This window comes from Rattus norvegicus, chromosome 3 (assembly GCF_036323735.1).
Source record: "Rattus norvegicus strain BN/NHsdMcwi chromosome 3, GRCr8, whole genome shotgun sequence".
NCBI lineage: Eukaryota > Metazoa > Chordata > Mammalia > Rodentia > Muridae > Rattus > Rattus norvegicus.
Window position 1 is genome coordinate 176,338,073 of NC_086021.1, and position 17,466 is coordinate 176,355,538.

The window sequence follows — 17,466 nt, forward strand, 5'->3', positions numbered from 1 at the left end:
TGATTGTGGTTGTAGCTATTATGGTTGGGGGCTGTTGCTGTGGTTTTTATGGTTGTTTGGTGGTGGTTGCTGTGGTGGTTATGATTCTGGTTGTGTTGGCGATGGCTGTTATGGCTGTGGTTGTAGTTATGGTTGACAGGAGGTTGTTATGATTATGGTTGTTGGTAAAATCGTGGTTGCTATTATCATCAGTGGTTGTTGCTGTGGTTGTGATATGTATAGTTGATGTTTGTTGCTGTGATTGTTGTTTTGAGTATGGTTACTACAGTTGGTTGTTTCTGTGGTTGCTGTTATGATGCGGTTGTTATGATTGTGGTTGATGTCATTGTTATGGTTGGTAGTTGTTGCTGTGCCTATTGTTCTTATGGCTTCCATGGTTGCTGTTAGGATCTGGTTGTTGCTGATGTGACTGTTCTTATGGTTGTAGTTGTTCTTCTAGTTGGTGAGTGTTGCTGAGGTTGTTGTTATGGTCACGGTTATTATGAACGGTGGCTGCTGCTATGGTTGGTGTTTGTTGCTGAGGTTGTTGTTATGGTTACGGTTATTATGGTTGGTGGCTACTGCTATGGTTGTTGCTATGGTTGGTAGTTGTTGCCATGGTTACTGTTATAGTTATGATTGTATCTACTGCCATGATTGTGGCTGAAGTTGTTGGTTTATGGGATTCCTTATATCATCTACATGCTGAGTTCCTTATTGACCCTGGACATCGTGAACACTCGAGTATTCATTTTTTGTTTGTGATATCTTTTTGTTTCCAGAACATTATTTGAGGGGCCCATGAGATGGCTCAGCAATGCTTGTCCCCAAACCTGACAGCCATTCTCCTGCCTCAGCCTCCTGACTAGCTGGATGACAGGCCTCAACCACCAGGCCTGGTTATAGGTGGTTTCCTGGAAAGCATCCTTGGGTCAAGCCACTTTCCCACCCTGGTCTGAAGGGGCTGCCTTTGCTGTCTGCTGCACCCACAAGGTCGCTGCCTGCCCTTCCGGTCTGAGCAGCATGGGGTTCTACTCGCTGAGTTCACGAGGCCTGCTCTCTCTGCTCTTCTGCCTTAAAGTGAGCTTGTCCACTCTCCTCTTTCAGTCCTGAAGAGAGCGTCATGCAACCCCGAGCAAACCATCATCTCTTCTTCCCAAGCTCTGGGTGAGAGCGCCCATCTGCCCAGGGAAACCTTGAAAACTGCAATCTCTGGGAAGAATCCTGGCTTGAAAGCACACACACACATTCACACACACTCACACACACTCACACACACAGACATACACACTCACAGACACACTCACACACTCACACACATTCACACACAGACACACACTCACACACACTCACACACACTCACACACACTCACACACACTCACACACTCACTCACACTCACACACAGACATACTCACACACACTCACACACACTCACACACACTCACACACACACACTCACTCACACACACAGACATACACACTCACAGACACACTCACTCATACACACACTCACACTCACCTCGCACACACAGACACACACACTCACACACACAGACACACACAGACACACACACTCACACACAGACACACACACACAGACACACACACACACAAACACCCGCTCCTCCCCCGACCTCCCCCAGAAGGAGGCAGATGTTTCATTGTTTGTACCAGAGGACATGTGACAACATCCGCACAGGGATTTGTTGTCACAGCTCTGGGGGAGAGGGCAATCTTCCTGCTGTCTTGTTGGTGAAGGCAAGGTGATGTCACTAAACATTGTACTGTACAGAGAATGATTCCTTAAGTGACCCTCCATCAGAAAGGGCACCAGGGGAGCTGAGCAATGTACAGTGGTCTCAGGAGACCAGAAGAAGCTTCCTGCGTTTATCCAACAGAATGAGCCCTGGATCAGGTGGTGGCCATTTCACCAGCCACAGGTGATGAATCTGCAGGGATTCTTCTGCAAACCATGGCCAATGCCGAAAACCCTGTGTGATTGGGTTACCCTGCAACATCTACAAAGTTTAGCTGCAAACTCAGGGGAGCAGTGCCCAGATCCCCTTGTTCCTGAAAGTGCAGGCAGAGGGGACAGTTCCATGGGGCTCCATCGAGAGCCCTGTGTCTGTGTTTACTCAGCAAGGAGACCTTGGAAGTTTCCTTTGGGTGGCAGTATGGCCTCAGGGCAAAGAGAGGGGGCGCAGGACAGAAGAGCTGGCATAGAATGATTTTGGACAAGTGATCTAACCTCTCTTAACTGTACTGTTCCCATCCTTAAAATGAGTACCCATAGAGATAGTGACTGTTCAGTTATGAGGAGATTTTTAAAAATTCTTTTTTTGTGTGTATTTTGTGTATATACTAAGCATGCGTGTTGAGGACAGAGTTGGATGTTGGGTGCCTGAGAAATTTTTTTATTTATTTTTTGCGTCTGTGGGTGGCTTGCCTACACATGTGACTATGCGCTGTGTGTGTGCCAGAAGAAAGCATTGGATCCCCCGAAAATGGAGTCACAGACAGGTGTGAACCCCTATGTGGGTGCTGGGAATAGAACCCAGGTCTTCTGGAAGATCAGCCAGTGCTCTTAACCACAGGGCTATCTCTCCAGCCCATGAGGAATTTTAAAAGCCCTTTAGCACCAATGGCTCTGTCTGCTCAACTGCAGGTCACTAAGTGGGGGTCACTAAGGGAGGGGCTTGTGTGTTCAGCTCAACCTAAGTAACCAGAATGCTTAGCTGGTGCATGAGGAGACGGACAGCTGTGTCAGCAAATGCTCATGCACCAGCATGAGGACCTGAGTTCAGATCCCCAGGACACACACACACACACACACACACACACACACACACACACAGAGCCAGGGCTGTCCCCGCACAGCTGTAATCCCAGTGCCAAGGAAGAGACAGGGATTCTGGAAGCTCTGGCCGTCTGGCCCAGGAGAATCAGTAGGTTTCAGGTTCAGTGAGAAACACTGTTTTACCCTCACGAGAGCGTGGTTGAGGAAGACACCTGGCATTGACCTCTGACATCCACATGCACATACATGTGAACACATGTTAACATGCCCAAAACATACCACACACACAAATAAGTAACAGAGTAAGTAAATAAAGGTTCCGAAAATGCTTAACTAATCCAGGTAGAAATTGGGAATGGGGTGGAATTAGTCGGAGCTCCTCCTCCCACCCTTCTGTTTCGCCTTTTTCAGCACAGAGGCTCTTTCTCCACAGACATATGGTATTCAATTTTTACAAAGGGGCCACGGCCGTGCCAGACGTTAGTCTTCATGAACATGAAAGTAAGGTGACCAGGGTGGTTCAAACAAACAAACACACAAGCAAAGCAAATATCTTACCCTCCCCACGTCTACCTGGAAATAACATCATCACGGGTAAGGTAGAGTGGAATGGTATCTTGTCATTAGGACTCCTGGATCCAGCCATGCCTGAAGCCAGTGCCACTGGATTTCAAGTTATGTGAGCTATGAAATAACTCCTCTTGTCCTGTCAGCCGTCAGTCTGTTGGTACATCCCCCACAGTGACAGTCCTCTCTCTACAGACCAGAAATGTTCTTAGCTCGAAAGCAAATTAGATATACAGGAACCAGGCAAGGGGGGCTGGAGGAGTGGCTCAGTGGCTGGGAGCAGATGCCTCCCTCACAGGGGACCCGGGTTCGATTCTCAGCAGCCACATCATACAGCTCACAACCGCCTGTCAACACCAGCTCTAGGGGCCTGAGAGATGGCTCAGTGGTTAAGAGCACTGACTGCTCTCCCAGAGGTCCTGAGTTCAAGTCCCAGCAACCACATGGTGGCTCACAACCATCTGTAGTGGGATCCGATGCCCTCTTCTGGTGTATCTGATGACAGTGACAGTGTATTTAGATACAATAAATAAATAAACCTTAAAAAAAACCAAACCAGAAACACCAGCTCTAAAGGATCTGACACCTCCATTCCTCCTCGGGCACCTGCACTCGCGTACACGCACGCATACACATTATTAAATAAAATAAGTCTTTTTATAAAAAGAGAGAGAGAAGCAGGGAGAAACCTGGATTCCCACCACTCAGGAGGCAGAGGCAGGAGGATCAGAAGTTCAAAGTCACAATCCACTGTAACTCCATTTCCAGCTTGGTAGGCACTGAGCACGCATGTAGTGCACAGACATAGATGCAGGCAAATCACCCACATGCATTGCAGTAATTAATTATAGTAAAAGTTTAACGTCATTTTTTGCTTAAATAGTGACCGTGCTGGGCTATATGAGATTCTGTCTCAAACATACCTAAGAAACAAACAGGAAAAGCGGGGCAGAGGGGGAGGGAGGGAGGGAGAAAGGACGGGAGGAAGGGAAAATGAACTACAACTGGGGATACTTATAAAGAAGGGACACAGCATAAGACTCTGATTTAAAGCCAAGCAAAACCACAACATCCATGGAGGGGACAGCTTCTCAATGCAGGTTCCAACAACAGACCATCTGATTCCTGGCGACTGCCCTCTCAAAACATGTCTGCTGGGGCCTCGCCCGCTATCTTGCTGGAGCAGCCAAGATCCATCCACGCCACCTCCTCTGACCAGTGCTGGCAAGAGGCTCAGCTGTTTGAAGTCTGATCTCCAGATTCCATGATACCATCCATCATTTATATCCATGGCGCAGCCTGCTCAGGTTTCTGGGAGTTTCTGGGTAGGGCAAGGCTAATGAATGCCCTACCCCTTACCCCTGCAAACCACACACACACACACACACACACACACACACACACACACACACACACACACACACATGTGCATCAGTTCATGCATGGATTCCTTGGTAGAGAAAAGTGGCTTGATAAAGGTCAACAGACGAGTCCTCAGAGACACAGGGAACATGGGGACATCATTCCATATCATGGGAACCCCTAGAGCTCCTGGGATGGTCCCATCTGCTAGACTGTCCTCTCTCTGTTGTCCCTTTGTCATGCTCCATAGTCAACACCACAGTGAACAGAGCAGGCTCCACCTGGCAGGGCTGCTGGGAGGATGAACCGGAAAGTATGTGACAAGCTGCACGTCCCTCCCAACGCTGGGAAATACTCTTGAAACAACCACAATGACTGGATCAGTTTCAGACACACTATATATCAGCCACCATACGAGGGGGTCTGTCTGTCCATCTGACCCCACCGAAGGTTCTTTCTCTCCCTTGCACCAGTCACTGAGGACGAGTGGATGAAGCCATTACACTGTTAGATGACCCTAAGAGACCCACTCTCTGAGTCTATCCCCTCTACATAGCCCAGAGTGGCTTCAAACTTGCCATCCTCCTGCCTCAGTTTCGTGAGTAGCTGGGATCCTGGACCTGCACCACCAGACTCAGCTCTGACGCCTGCTCTTTTCTTTCTGAGTCCACTTGTCTTTAATCAAGCCATGGGTTTCCTGGCTCAAGTCCCTGCAGATGAATGAAGCCTGTTTTTTTTTTTTTTTTTTTTTTTTTTGGTTCCTTTTTTCGGAGCTGGGGACCGAACCCAGGGCCTTGCGCTTCCTAGGCAAGTGCTCTACCACTGAGCTAAATCCCCAACCCCTGAAGCCTGTTTTTTGATCAACCCAAAGTATCTCTTCCTCCTCCGTCTATCACCTACCCACAGACCTCAGCATCCCCTTCATGGTCTCAGTCACTAAGCCCCACCCAGCATCTACCCACTCTCTCCACCACACACATGCCGACTGATTCCTCTGTCTCTCCGTCCATTCACAGATCCTAAACTGCCCATCTTCCCATCTGTCCACTCATCCTTTTGCCCTCGTCCTTCTACCAACACGCCACTTACCTTTAAACATGCCTGTCTACCATTCACCCACCCATTTGTCTATCCATCCATCTACCCACACACCCACTTCTAACTCATCCACCATCCATCCCATCTATCCTCCCCTCACACAGTGTTTTTTATCCACCTGCTTCTCCACTCATCCGCCTACCCGTCTATCCACCCATTCACACGCTCCCCCACCATCCCGAACCTTCCCAGCCACCACCTAACAATGGCTTCTCGGGCTTTGCATATTACAATGCTTGGTGCATACTGAGACCCCATCATGGTCTCCTGGGTTCTCTCCCTGGAGAGCAGTATAGGTGCCACCAGAATGTCCCCACAGAGGAAGCCTCTTGGTGGTCAGGACTTTGAAAGTCGTTGACTTCCAGGGTTTAGGGCCAAAAGATGATGGAATGCAGGACCAACCAAGGGGCAAGCTTCCAACAGAGCCATTAAGGGTAAGCTGATCTTCTTTCTCTCTTCAAAGGAGCGGGGGACTCCAAGACACACAAAAACAGTCAGCAAAAGAAACCGAGGCTGCCGAGATGGAGCAAATGTTCCATTTGAGTGAGAGCTCAGCTCCCCTGCCCTTTGGACCTGGAGTCTCTCCTGCCTCCCCTCCCCTCCCCTCCCATCTCTCTTCTTAGCCTCCCCCCACCCCCAGCCCTTCACGCTTGCTGGCCACAAGCTCCCAGGATGAGACCAGATGGACTGGCACTTCCTCACCTCCCAGCAGACGACCTCACCCCCAGACACGCAGGTTCCCTCTCTGGAATCACACAGAGGCTGTTCATCAGCAAGACTTTAATGGACGCACGTCCGTCTGACAGCATGACACAAAGCTTGAATGCTGTGTTGTAACCGCCATGCTGCTCACGAAACACACTGACGCTGTGTTTATTAAAAATAACAGAAGCCTTGAAACCAGTGTTTGGGATAGATGCTCAGGTTGACGCTGGGCTACCAGCCCCTGCCATAGGCACTTCACCCCTCTTTTGGCCTCCTTACCCACTTAGAGTCCACCAATGAGAAGCTGAGGGGAGACATGGGCGAGGCTTTCAGCCAGCCAGGATACTGGCTCATCTAACCCAAGAACCCAGGCCCCAGCACCCAGAGTCTTGACCTCCACTGTCCAGGGCCCAGTTCAGTGTGGGGCAAGACCATCCGGGGAACACATCATCAGAACAAACTGCAGACGCTAGCACTGACTACAGCCGGGCACGGAGAGCTGAGATCCTGCCCGTGCAGGTGGCTAATTCATCTCTCCATTCTAAGCTGCCAGTTCTTCCTGCCCTTCCTCTTCCTTCAGACAGCATTGTGCATCCCGGGCTGACTTCAACTCACTGTGTAGCCCAGTCCGACTTCTGAATCTCTCATCCTCCTGCCTCTACCTTGCTGGAATTTCGGGCGTGCACCACCATAACCCAATTTAGGAGGAACTGGAGATGAACTCGGGACTTTGTGCGTGCTACCCAACTGAGCTAAATTCCCAGCCCGTTATAAAAGAAAGAAGCGGGGAGTGGCAGGAATTAAAACGAGGGCATGCATGAACACCCCCCACCCCCCTCCGAGCGCTGCTTCAGCACGTCAGGTCCCCACCGGAGCTGCCTGCCCTTAACCACAGTGTTACGAGTGTCTCTGAGGAGCTGTCACCTTTAAGGGGAGCCAGCCCTTTATCAAGTGCAGGTGAGCATCGTGGGGACAGCCCAGCCTGATTCAGTTAGGATGGGGCTCTGAAGGGCTTCCCCTAGCACACCAGGACCGAAGCCTGTGAGACCTTCAGCAGCTATTTCTGCCACTTTCTTCCTCCCCTTCCAGCCGTGAGGAGGCAACTGGGGGTTGCCATGGAAACAGGCTCATCCTCCCACAGGAGGCTTGCCAGCTCCGATTTCCTGCAAAGATAAAAAAGAAGGCAGCAGTGGGGGGTCACCCAAGCATGAAGCTGGGTTTCCCTGGGGATACCCACACTCCTGCCAATCACACTGTCTATCTGGGAATCCTGAGGGTGCCTGGAGACCCAGGGCCAGGCAAGCTTCCAAGCCCCAGCCCTGCTTCAAGAGCTGAGCCCCTGGAACACACAGGCTCAGGCCCTTTTCTGTCTTCCCAGCTCAGTCTAAAAGGACCTCATCACAGATGTGTCTGCACCACGCTTGGGTGTTTCTGGCTGTCAGCTCTCCAGTGCCAAACAGAAGTGTCCCACTGCCACCCCGAAAGCCTTCGGAATGAAGAACAAACTGCCCACCCAACATCTGCTCCCAGGAGAGGTGTGTAGGCTGACCTACTGGCAGGAGCTGTGTGACCCCAGGCAAGTCACTTTACCTCTCTGAGCTTGCTTTCTCATCTGGAAAGCTGGCCTAACACTCCATTATCTCAAGGGTGCTTCCAGGACCAAAGGTATATACCTGCTGTGCCCGTCTCAGCATTTCAGGGTACTCGGGACGCTGGACATAGGGCCACACACTCTCATCCCAGCACTCTGAAGGCAGAGGCAGGTGGATCTCTGAGTTCAAGGCCAGCCTGGTCTACAGAGTGAGTTCCAGGACAGTCAGTGTCACAAGTGAGGCTGGCAAGCCACAGTTCCCTTGAAGTCAGTCTTTTCTCCTAACACTGACACAAAGGTTGGTTTTCATTACTGACTTGGTGCCGTGGCTGTGCCACCCAGAGTAAGGCGAGTGTCTAGCTGAGGAGCAGCCAGCCAGTTCCTGTCATTTCCCACAGTAGTGCTCCCAAGAGTCAGAACGGGGCTCGGAACCCAGTGCCTTTGAGATCAGAGGGAACTGGGGAGATTTTGATTCGGATGCAGCTGAAGCCTCGTGCTGGGTACCCCCAGCCAGAGCTACTCTTGGGGCCATGGGCCTGGTGTGGCGGGGGCATTCACATGAATTCTCCACAGATAACATGAAACTATGTTGTTGTTTAACTGGATATCTCTAGGTAACCTTGACTGTCCTGGAATTCGCTATGTAGATCAGGCTTGCCTACAACTGAGAAATCCCCCTGCCTTTGTCTCAGGAGTGCTGGGACTAATGGCCTGTGCCACTACACCCAGTTCTACTATGTTGATTTAAAAAAATATATTTATTTTATTTATATGTGCACACTGTAGCTGTCTTCAGACACAACAGAAGAGGACATCAGATCCCATTATAGATGGTCGTGAGCCACCATGCGGTTGTTGGGAATTGAACTCAGGACCTCTGGAAGAGCAGTCAGGGCTCTTAACCACTGAGCCGTCTCTCCAGTCCCCTGGGTCGATTTTTAACGTGCAGGCTGAACAAAGCCATCTTGCTGCAGGCTGATATACACCACAGCAGGGGCGTGTATGCTGGGATTCAAGGGATAGACTCCTTAGACTGGCTCTCCAGACATCTCGCAGGGCCAGATCTTTCTGTCGTGCCCCTACCCCAGTCTTAGCACAAGGGAAACCCTGCTACCTACTTCCTGCGAATCAATGGAGGACTATGCGTCTTTCCAGATAGCCGCACGAAAAGGGGTCATGTCTCTTTAAAGATCTGGGGATAGGACTTAAAAGTAACAGACACACTGAAGAATCCACACACGGTCCTCCAAGGACCTGTGTCTGCCATTGCTAGCCAAGGCCTGGACTGCACCAGCTACCAAAGGAGGGGACAGTGCCTGCTCTGAGAGTCGGGGGCATGACGATGTGGACCATGAGTACCACAGGACAGGAGGCACAGGAGAACCTAGAACACAGCCTGATTTGGAAGCAAAGTCTTCACAGCGAGACACAGAGCTTTTATTAGCTTTTCCTGCTCTCGGTGTTCTCACTGTCCCCTCCTCTGGACACAGCATTCTGGAGGAACAACAGGAAGTCAGGAGGCCCCAGATGAGTGTAGTGTCTGCTCCACAGGTCACAGCCTGGTACGGTACCGGATGGGCACATCTTCCTCCGGCTGCATCAGGCCAAAGCCATATCTGCTAAGGTCAAACTCCGGGACCTCTGTGTCCTCACTGACCAGCTCCAGGTCGAAATGAGTCAGCAGCAGGACCACAAACCTGCAAAGAGAGGGCGTGCTGCACACTCTGGCCATAGCAGACCCAGGCAAGGTGAGGCTCAGTGGTTGTGTCTGTGGCAGCCATTTCTAGGTCACAGCCCCTAAGAGTCAGAGTGCGTGTGAATCTCCAGTTTTCCCGCCTACAGCATCATCTACAGATGCCCAAATAGCCAGAGAGAGGGTGGGCCCCAGCCATGTGTCTCTAACCCCACACCTGCGTGGCACTTGAGTAGTTCTGAGTCCCCGGTGCATCACAGTGTTCATGGTGACAAGACTCTGCCTCTCCACAAGTCTGCAGCCCTTTCCCTAAGCTAAGAACTAAGTCACCCCTAGCCAGGGCCATGTTTACCAGGAGTACCTACAAGATTAAAACCTGTGCCACTCCCTCAAGACTCCTTGCCATCACCGAGTGACACAAATGTCACCAAGGGCCACCTTTGCCAGGCAGCACTCTCTACTGCCACCTTTTGGAGACACATAAAGCTGTCCTATCTAGGATGCTCTCTGACTCAATGACACAATGACAAGTCCGCCCTGTGAGTCGATGGTGATCCTAATTGACCTGGGCCTCACCACTGTCCCCCACCTCAATTCAGGGGCCCAAAGCCACACCGAGAACACAGCAAGGGCTTTCTCCTTTCACTGAGAGAGGAGCAGGCGAGTGGATGAGCCAGTCCACTGCGCTTAAGAGGAAGTGATCCTTGCAGAGTCTGTTCCCACTTGGGGGCTTGCGTCTCCTGTGGGGTCAAGGGAGTAAAGACGGAGTGTGTCTCTTCCAGCTCTGGAGGGGTTGGGTTATCTGAGGTAGGAGTCTCGCTACCCATGTACCCAATGGTTAGAGCTATCGATGCTGCCGTCCGCTGAGAGCTTCTAGCAGGGAGCTCACAGGGACTGAGGTAAGAGCAAATTCACTCCTTTGAGAGGCCACGAGCAAGGTACCATCTAAGCATGTCAAAGCCAGCGCCTGTTTTATCTGTCCCTACATGGGTGGAAGCAAGAACTGTGACTAAAATTCTGTCCTAGTTACTGATGTGAACGAGTCTATCCTGATATGGTTGATTCGTTAGGGCGTGAGCAGAAGGCAAACCTCACCTTTGCTCTCGTGCTGGTTCACGCTCCAGCCACAGGGGTGAATTCAGAGCCTGCACTGGCGTAGCACGCACGCACGCACGCGCACACACACACACACACACACACACACACACACACCTGAACATCAACTGTGCCCCATCCACCAGACTTTGTAGTGCTCACTCTAAGTCGCTGAGCCAGCTCCCTACCCTTGTGCGTTCCTCAAGCATGTGTAAAACTTCATGGGATGACCTGTATATGCTCGGCCCAGGGAGTGGCACTATTAGGAGGTGTGGCCCAGTTGGAGTGGGTGTGGCCTTGTTGGAGTGGGTGTGTCACTGTGGGCGTGGGCTTTAAGACCCTCATCCTAGCTGCCTGGAAGCCAGGATTCTGCTAGCTGCCTTCAGATGATATAGAACTCTCAGCTCCTCCTGCACCATGCCTGCCTGGATGCTGCCACGCTCCCACCTTGGTGATAATGGATTGAACCTCTGAACCTGTAAGCCAGCCCCAATTAAATATTGTCCTTATAGGACTTGCATTGGTCATGGCGCCTGTTCATAGCAGTAAACCCTAACTGAGACACTGCATGACCATGTTCCATTTGGTGCTAACCTCTCTGTGTCACTGATGGGCTTCAGTCTCCCCTTGCCTATGTCCTATGACTTTACTTTCTGAGGTACGATTTGTTGTGTGTTGCTGAGGATCGACTCTTGTGCCTCGTGTGTGCTCAGCAAGCACCCTACATTGAGGGCTGGCCTCTATCAGCCATCTTGTTATTCTTAATTCTGAAATAAGAGCTCACTAAGTGGCCAAAGTTGGCTTTAAACTCACCATCCTCCTGCCTCAGCCTCCCCGACAGCTGGGATTATAACTCCCAAGTCTGACACCCTGCTGCTTACTCTGCCTGATTATGCGTGATAAGGTGGTTTTTAGGAAAGGCTGTTAAACATTAGGGCAGAACTGACTCCATCATGGTTTCTACTTCGCTGTCCAGAAAAGTGAGGTCAAAGGGTTATGTGACTTGCTTTCCCCCCAGCATGGTGCCTTTGTGTCAATGACATGACATAAATACTGACTAACATTTCTCAAAGCCTGTGATGAGTCAGGCAGTGGGGTAGGCACTTAGGAAGGCCATTCTGATCCATTTTGGGGCTGTAATGGGTACCCAAATTTCATAGCTGAGGAGGCAGGCTCAGAAGGTTATAGAAGCTAGACAAAACAATGGGCAGAAGTTGCAGGCCTGCATCCAGGCAGTTTGTGGTCCTGAGACTGAGGCTGGAAGAGTCCCAGGAGTCTGAGGGGAGCTGCCTAGCCCTCCCAGGAGTTACAACAACCAAGGGGCACCCTAAAGATCAGCCAGCTCCTGCCACAAAGGTCTGAACCTCCTGCAGCAGCCACAGTCAGCCACAGCCAGAGTTCGGTATTCCCACTACACGTTCAGAGGGAGAGCCTTGCTGGCACATCTGATCATTATGTGAGAAATCTGAAATGTGGCTTCTGATTTTTAAAAGAGAGTTTTAAAAAGACAAATAAACGGATTTGCGGACAGGAGTTGACTCTCTGCCAGTTTGGAATCTAACCCCTAAACCATTAGCCTGAGGCCTTCAGTCAAAGAAACAGTAGAGGCATCAAGTGTCACCGCACCTTGGCCACATCCTGGGCCACATCCAAATCCTGCCCCAGCCATACCTCACTAATGGGACCCTTCCCTACTGGGCCATGCCCTGCTGTCCCCCATGCCCTGCCGCCCCCCATGCCCTGCCGCGCCAGCTCTGTGCTCACCACCCCGTACCTCACCAGCCCCCATGCCCTGTCCCGACGGCTCGGTGCCCTGCTGCCCCCATGCCCCGCCGGCTCTATGCCCCACTGCCCCATGCTCTACCACTCCCGTACCCCGCCAGTCCCCATGCCCTGCCCCGCCGCTCCGTGCCACACCATCCCCATGCCCCATGCCCCACCAGTCCCATGCCCTGCCAGCCCTATGCCCCGCTGCCCATGTCTATCGCCCTCATACCCTGCCGGCCTCCATGCCCTGCCCTGCTGGTCCCATGGCCCGCCGCCCCCATACCCTATACCCCACTAGCCCCGTGCCCCGCCCCCTGTGCCCCGTCCCCCTGTGCCCCGCCCCTTGCTTACTGTTTGATGCTGTTGATGGCATAGCTCTTCCCCAGGCACTGGTTGTGCCCTGCGCCCCAAGGCATGTTGTAATTCTTTAGCCGTTTCCCATCTTTGTAAAAATCTTTCTTTTCTGACCCATCTGGGTTCAAGAACCGGTTGTATTTAAAGACCTGAAACAAGAAGCTGATGTGTAATGTCACCCCACACAAGCCTGTGCCAGGACAAAGGGCTGGGGATCTTATTCCCGACTTGTCACTACTGAGTGCAATGGGAAGTGACTGGACGAGGCTTGGTGAAAGGACCATGGAGATGACAAACCCCAGGCTGAAGAGGGAGCAAAGAACACTTAGGGTTGGCTGATCCCTCTGTCATTTTCCCCACACCCCACAGATCCTGGGATAGCCAGCCCTGGCCCTCCCTGCTACTTACTTCAGGTTCTGTGTAGATTTCTGGGTCCTTCTGGGGACTCAGGAAAGGAAAGAGGAGAAGGCGGTCACCGCGTCGAAGAGAGAATTCCCTCCTGTCTGCCATAGGCAAGGCCAGGTCTGCCATGACCTCACGGGTGATGAAGGGGGCGGCCGTGAGCCGGAGGGTCTCATTGAGCACACTGTCTGCAAGGGCGAGGGCAGGGAGGGTCAGTGGGCTGTTCTCTTTCCCAGATGACACTTCCAGTTCTTGTCTAACAGAGCAAGGACCAGGGCGTGTGTACCTTGTACACAATCACACAGCGAGGTGGGAAAAGCCAGATGACAAAGTGTGAACTCTGTGATCCCAGAGAAACCCTTGGTACATGGGGGTGGGGTGGGATCCACGAAGATATCAGACAGCCAAGGAGAGTCTAATGCTACACCCACACTGTGCATTCCTTTCTGGGGCCATTCCCCACCAGTTTCCGAAAGTTGCACTGTTGATCTACTCTGAGGTGGTCGGTGTGAGCATTCATTGGCCAGCTCTCTGAGCCCTGTGATTGGTTCTGGATGGACATATAACCCAAAAAGCCAATGAACACATTCACGGCACTTCAAATAGGAATGCTGAGTGAGAGGCCCAGCCTCTAGCTGCTGGCAGCCACTCAGAGACCAGGGGCACCTCCAGGAGAAAATAGGGGATGGAGACACTAAGCCCTGGCGACACTGCTCGAGCTCCTGGACTTCAGGCTCAGGACTTTCAGATGTACAACTCGATTTGAGCCTCTTTTCCACTATACCTACTTCAGGTTCACCAAACACCAAAAAATCTTGTGAGACCAGGAGCCCTGGGTAGCTGATACTGGGCATGAATCATGAGGGACACTTGGAGGACTTTGGGGGCCCTGTGCTACCCAGGCTGGTAGGTTTGAACATCTTACCTAGCACAGGCATGCTGTCTAGAATCTTCTGCGGGAGTGCGGTCATCTGTAAAACAGGCTTCTCTGCTTGCCAGACGATGCGTTTCAGCTCTGCATGGACAGCATCGAGGGCTTCCGGGTTCTTGAGGAGGAAGAGGAGGAGCCAGAAAGCCGTGGGTCCCATATTCCCCTGCAACAAAGAGATAGATGCCTGTTACTCTACCAGGATGACCAAGTGGGCTTCTCTGAGAGTGGATGCAAGTTGAGCCTCAGTGTAGCGCTCAGCATGGCTGGGTCACGTGCTGGCGGAGCACCCAGGCATCACCAGTATCTACAATCTCCAGCCCGTGGCCAAAAGCTGCTTGAAACTTTGGTTGAGCCTGGTTCCTACTTGAAGGCCTCTCGTGGCATCCTGACCTCAAGAGAAGCCCCTGGACTAAGGTCATCCGGGTTGCCTCCATAACTCATCAGAGCAAGTGGATAAGAGGAACAAGACAGCCAAGCAAGAACAGTGAGAGCAGGAGAACACGAAGAGATGGCTCAGTGGTTAAGAGCAGTGACTGCGCTTCTAGAGGTCCTGAGTTCAAATCCTAGCACCCACATGGTGGCTCACAGCCATCTGTAATGGGATCCGATGCCCTCTTCTGGTGTGTCTGAAAACAGCTAAGACCTTGGCCTTCAGAGACCTTGTGTTCTCCCCCACCTTTGACTGGGCCTTTGGGTCCAGGATGAGAAATACACAGGCTACACAGGCTATAGCTAAATTGCTCCAGCCAGGCCTGGTTAGACCAGCCAGATCCACAGACTTGTGAGCTCAAAGAATGTCTGTCCACACAGGCTGCCGGGTTTAACTGGCGGATAACAATAGCTATTCCTAGTTTGGAAAACATTACTTCCTTCTTGCGTTGCAGTGGATTCTCTGGAAGAATAAGCAGGTGAGCAATTACAGGCAAAGAAATTATTTTAACTTCCCCCTCAGCATCTTCCAGTGATGCAGACATGGCCGAGCTCCCAAGCAACCTCAACCCGCAGGGAGGTTCTGTCTATCCTAAGTGCAACTGTAGTCACAGACTCAAACGTTGCCATTGGACATCTCTCCCAATAAGGTCTTCACAACATAGCTGCACAGGCAGAGGGCATGAATCGCAGCCCCATTCAGCAGGCCCAAATCAGAAACAAGCTGTGTCTGTCCGCAGAAACCATCGAGGAGGTGACAGCCTATCAGTGAGACTAGACGTTGGAAGCTGTTGAAAAAGCAGTCCCGGCCTGCTCCCTCAGGTCCAAAAGATACACAGGAGCAGGCAGGCTGCAAGGTGTGGGGTGAAGCTTGTTGGCTGCCACCGTGTGTGTGTGTGTGTGTGTGTGTGTGTGTGTGTGTATGTATGTATGTATGTGTGTCTCTGTGTGTGTGTCTGTGTGTGTGTCTGTGTGTGTGTCTCTGTATATGTGTGCCTGTGTGTGTGTGTCTGTGTGTATCTGTGTGTATATGTGTGTCTGTGTGTGTGTCTCTGTGTATGTGTGTTTGTGTTTATATGTGTGTCTGTATGTGTCTGTGTGTGTCTGTGTGTATCTGTGTGTATATGTGTGTCTGTGTGTGTCTCTGTGTATGTGTGTATGTGTCTGTGTGTCTGTCTGTCTGTATGTGTCTGTGTGTCTGTGTGTGTGTCTGTGTATATGTGTGTATCTGTGTATATTTGTGTCTCTGTGTGTGTATGTATGTGTGTCTGTGTGTGTGTCCGTGTATGTATCTGTGTATTTATGTGCATCTGTGTGTGTGTATCTGTGTATATGTGTGTATATGTGTGTGTCTGTGTGTGTGTCTGTGTGTGTCTGTGTGTGTCTGTGTGTGTGTCTGTGTGTGTATATGTGCTTCTGTGTGTCTCTGTGTGTGTATATGTGTATGTGTGTCTCTGTGTGTGTATGTATGTGTGTCTGTGTATGTGTCTGTGTATGTATCTGTGTATTTATGTGCATCTGTGTGTGTATCTGTGTATATGTGTGTATATGTGTGTGTGTCTGTGTGTGTCTCTGTGTGTCTGTGTGTGTCTCTGTGTGTCTGTGTGTGTGTCTGTGTGTGTCTGTGTGTGTCTGTGTGTGTCTGTGTGTGTCTGTGTGTGTGTGTATATGTGCATCTGTGTGTCTCTGTGTGTGTGTATGTGTGTATGTGTGTGCCTGTGGGTGTGCATCTGTGTGTATGTGTGTCTCTGTGTGTCTGTGTGTCTCTGTGTATGTGTGTATGTGTGTCTCTGTGTGTCTGTGTGTCTCTGTGTATGTGTGTATGTGTGTCTCTGTGTGTCTGTGTGTCTCTGTGTATGTGTGTATGTGTGTATGTGTGTGTCTGTGTGTGTGTCTGTCTGTATGTGTCTGTGTGTCTGTGTGTGTTGTTGGAGTGGGGCAGAAGCCTTGGGCACTGTCCTCTGCCGTTGCGCTGGTGCTGCCCTGCTTGTTTTGTAAGACAGTGTCTCTCACTGGCCTGGCACTTGGCAGGTAGGGTAGGCTGCTGGCCAGCAAACCCCAGGGACCTGGCTGTCTTGTCACACCAACTGTGATGACAAATGTGTGCCTTCACGCCCGCCTGTGCTTTCTCTTTCTAACCTTTCTAAGGTGGGTTCTCGGCTCTTAGGTGAGGGACAAGCACTTTGCAAATGGAGTCATTCCCAGCCACTCCCTCGAGCTATGTGATCTCGTGCATGTGCCTTTTAACCCGCTTGACTTTCTTTTATTCTTTTGTCTTTTTAAATTTCTTTCACTTTTTGAGCTTATAAATTGCATCATTTCCCTTCTTCCCTTTCCTCCCTTTCTCTCTTTCAAATCCGTGGCTTTTTTTTTCCCTCCCACTTTCTTTTGTTTTTCAAAGTAAGTTCTCTCTGTAGCCCTGGCTAACTTAGAACTTGATATGAAGAGCAGACTGGCCTCGAACCCACTTAGATTCACCTGTCTATAGCCCCAAAGTGCTAGCATTAAAGGTGTGTTCCCCGTTGGGTCCCATAGGTTTGTTTCTGACCTATGTTTTGACCCTGAACTCGAGAACATCTGCATCTCATGTGACCAAACCCCAACCTTCTGCCTTGATTTCTCCTCCCAACATTTTCCCTAGCCAGGCTCAGACTGGAAGCTGACCGATCCTGGCTCCCAGTCCTGCACATCAGT

The 17,466-nt window shown here is 51.1% G+C and overlaps 1 protein-coding gene across 2 annotated transcripts in view; it reads right to left on the reverse strand.

Annotated features, from left to right (window-relative positions):
• Positions 1–9,516: 9,516 nt before the first annotated feature.
• Positions 9,517–17,466, reverse strand: part of Ptgis (prostaglandin I2 synthase) — a 35,663-nt gene continuing 27,713 nt past the window's right edge. For both annotated transcript variants that reach the window (NM_031557.2, XM_039104378.2), the window contains exons 7-10: positions 14,338–14,506; positions 13,419–13,600; positions 13,008–13,159; positions 9,517–9,798 (exon numbers count right to left, since the gene is read on the reverse strand). In NM_031557.2, the coding sequence (NP_113745.1) occupies positions 9,654–9,798; positions 13,008–13,159; positions 13,419–13,600; positions 14,338–14,506 (648 nt within the window). In that variant the 3' untranslated portion in view covers positions 9,517–9,653. The remainder of the gene's footprint in view (positions 9,799–13,007; positions 13,160–13,418; positions 13,601–14,337; positions 14,507–17,466) is intronic.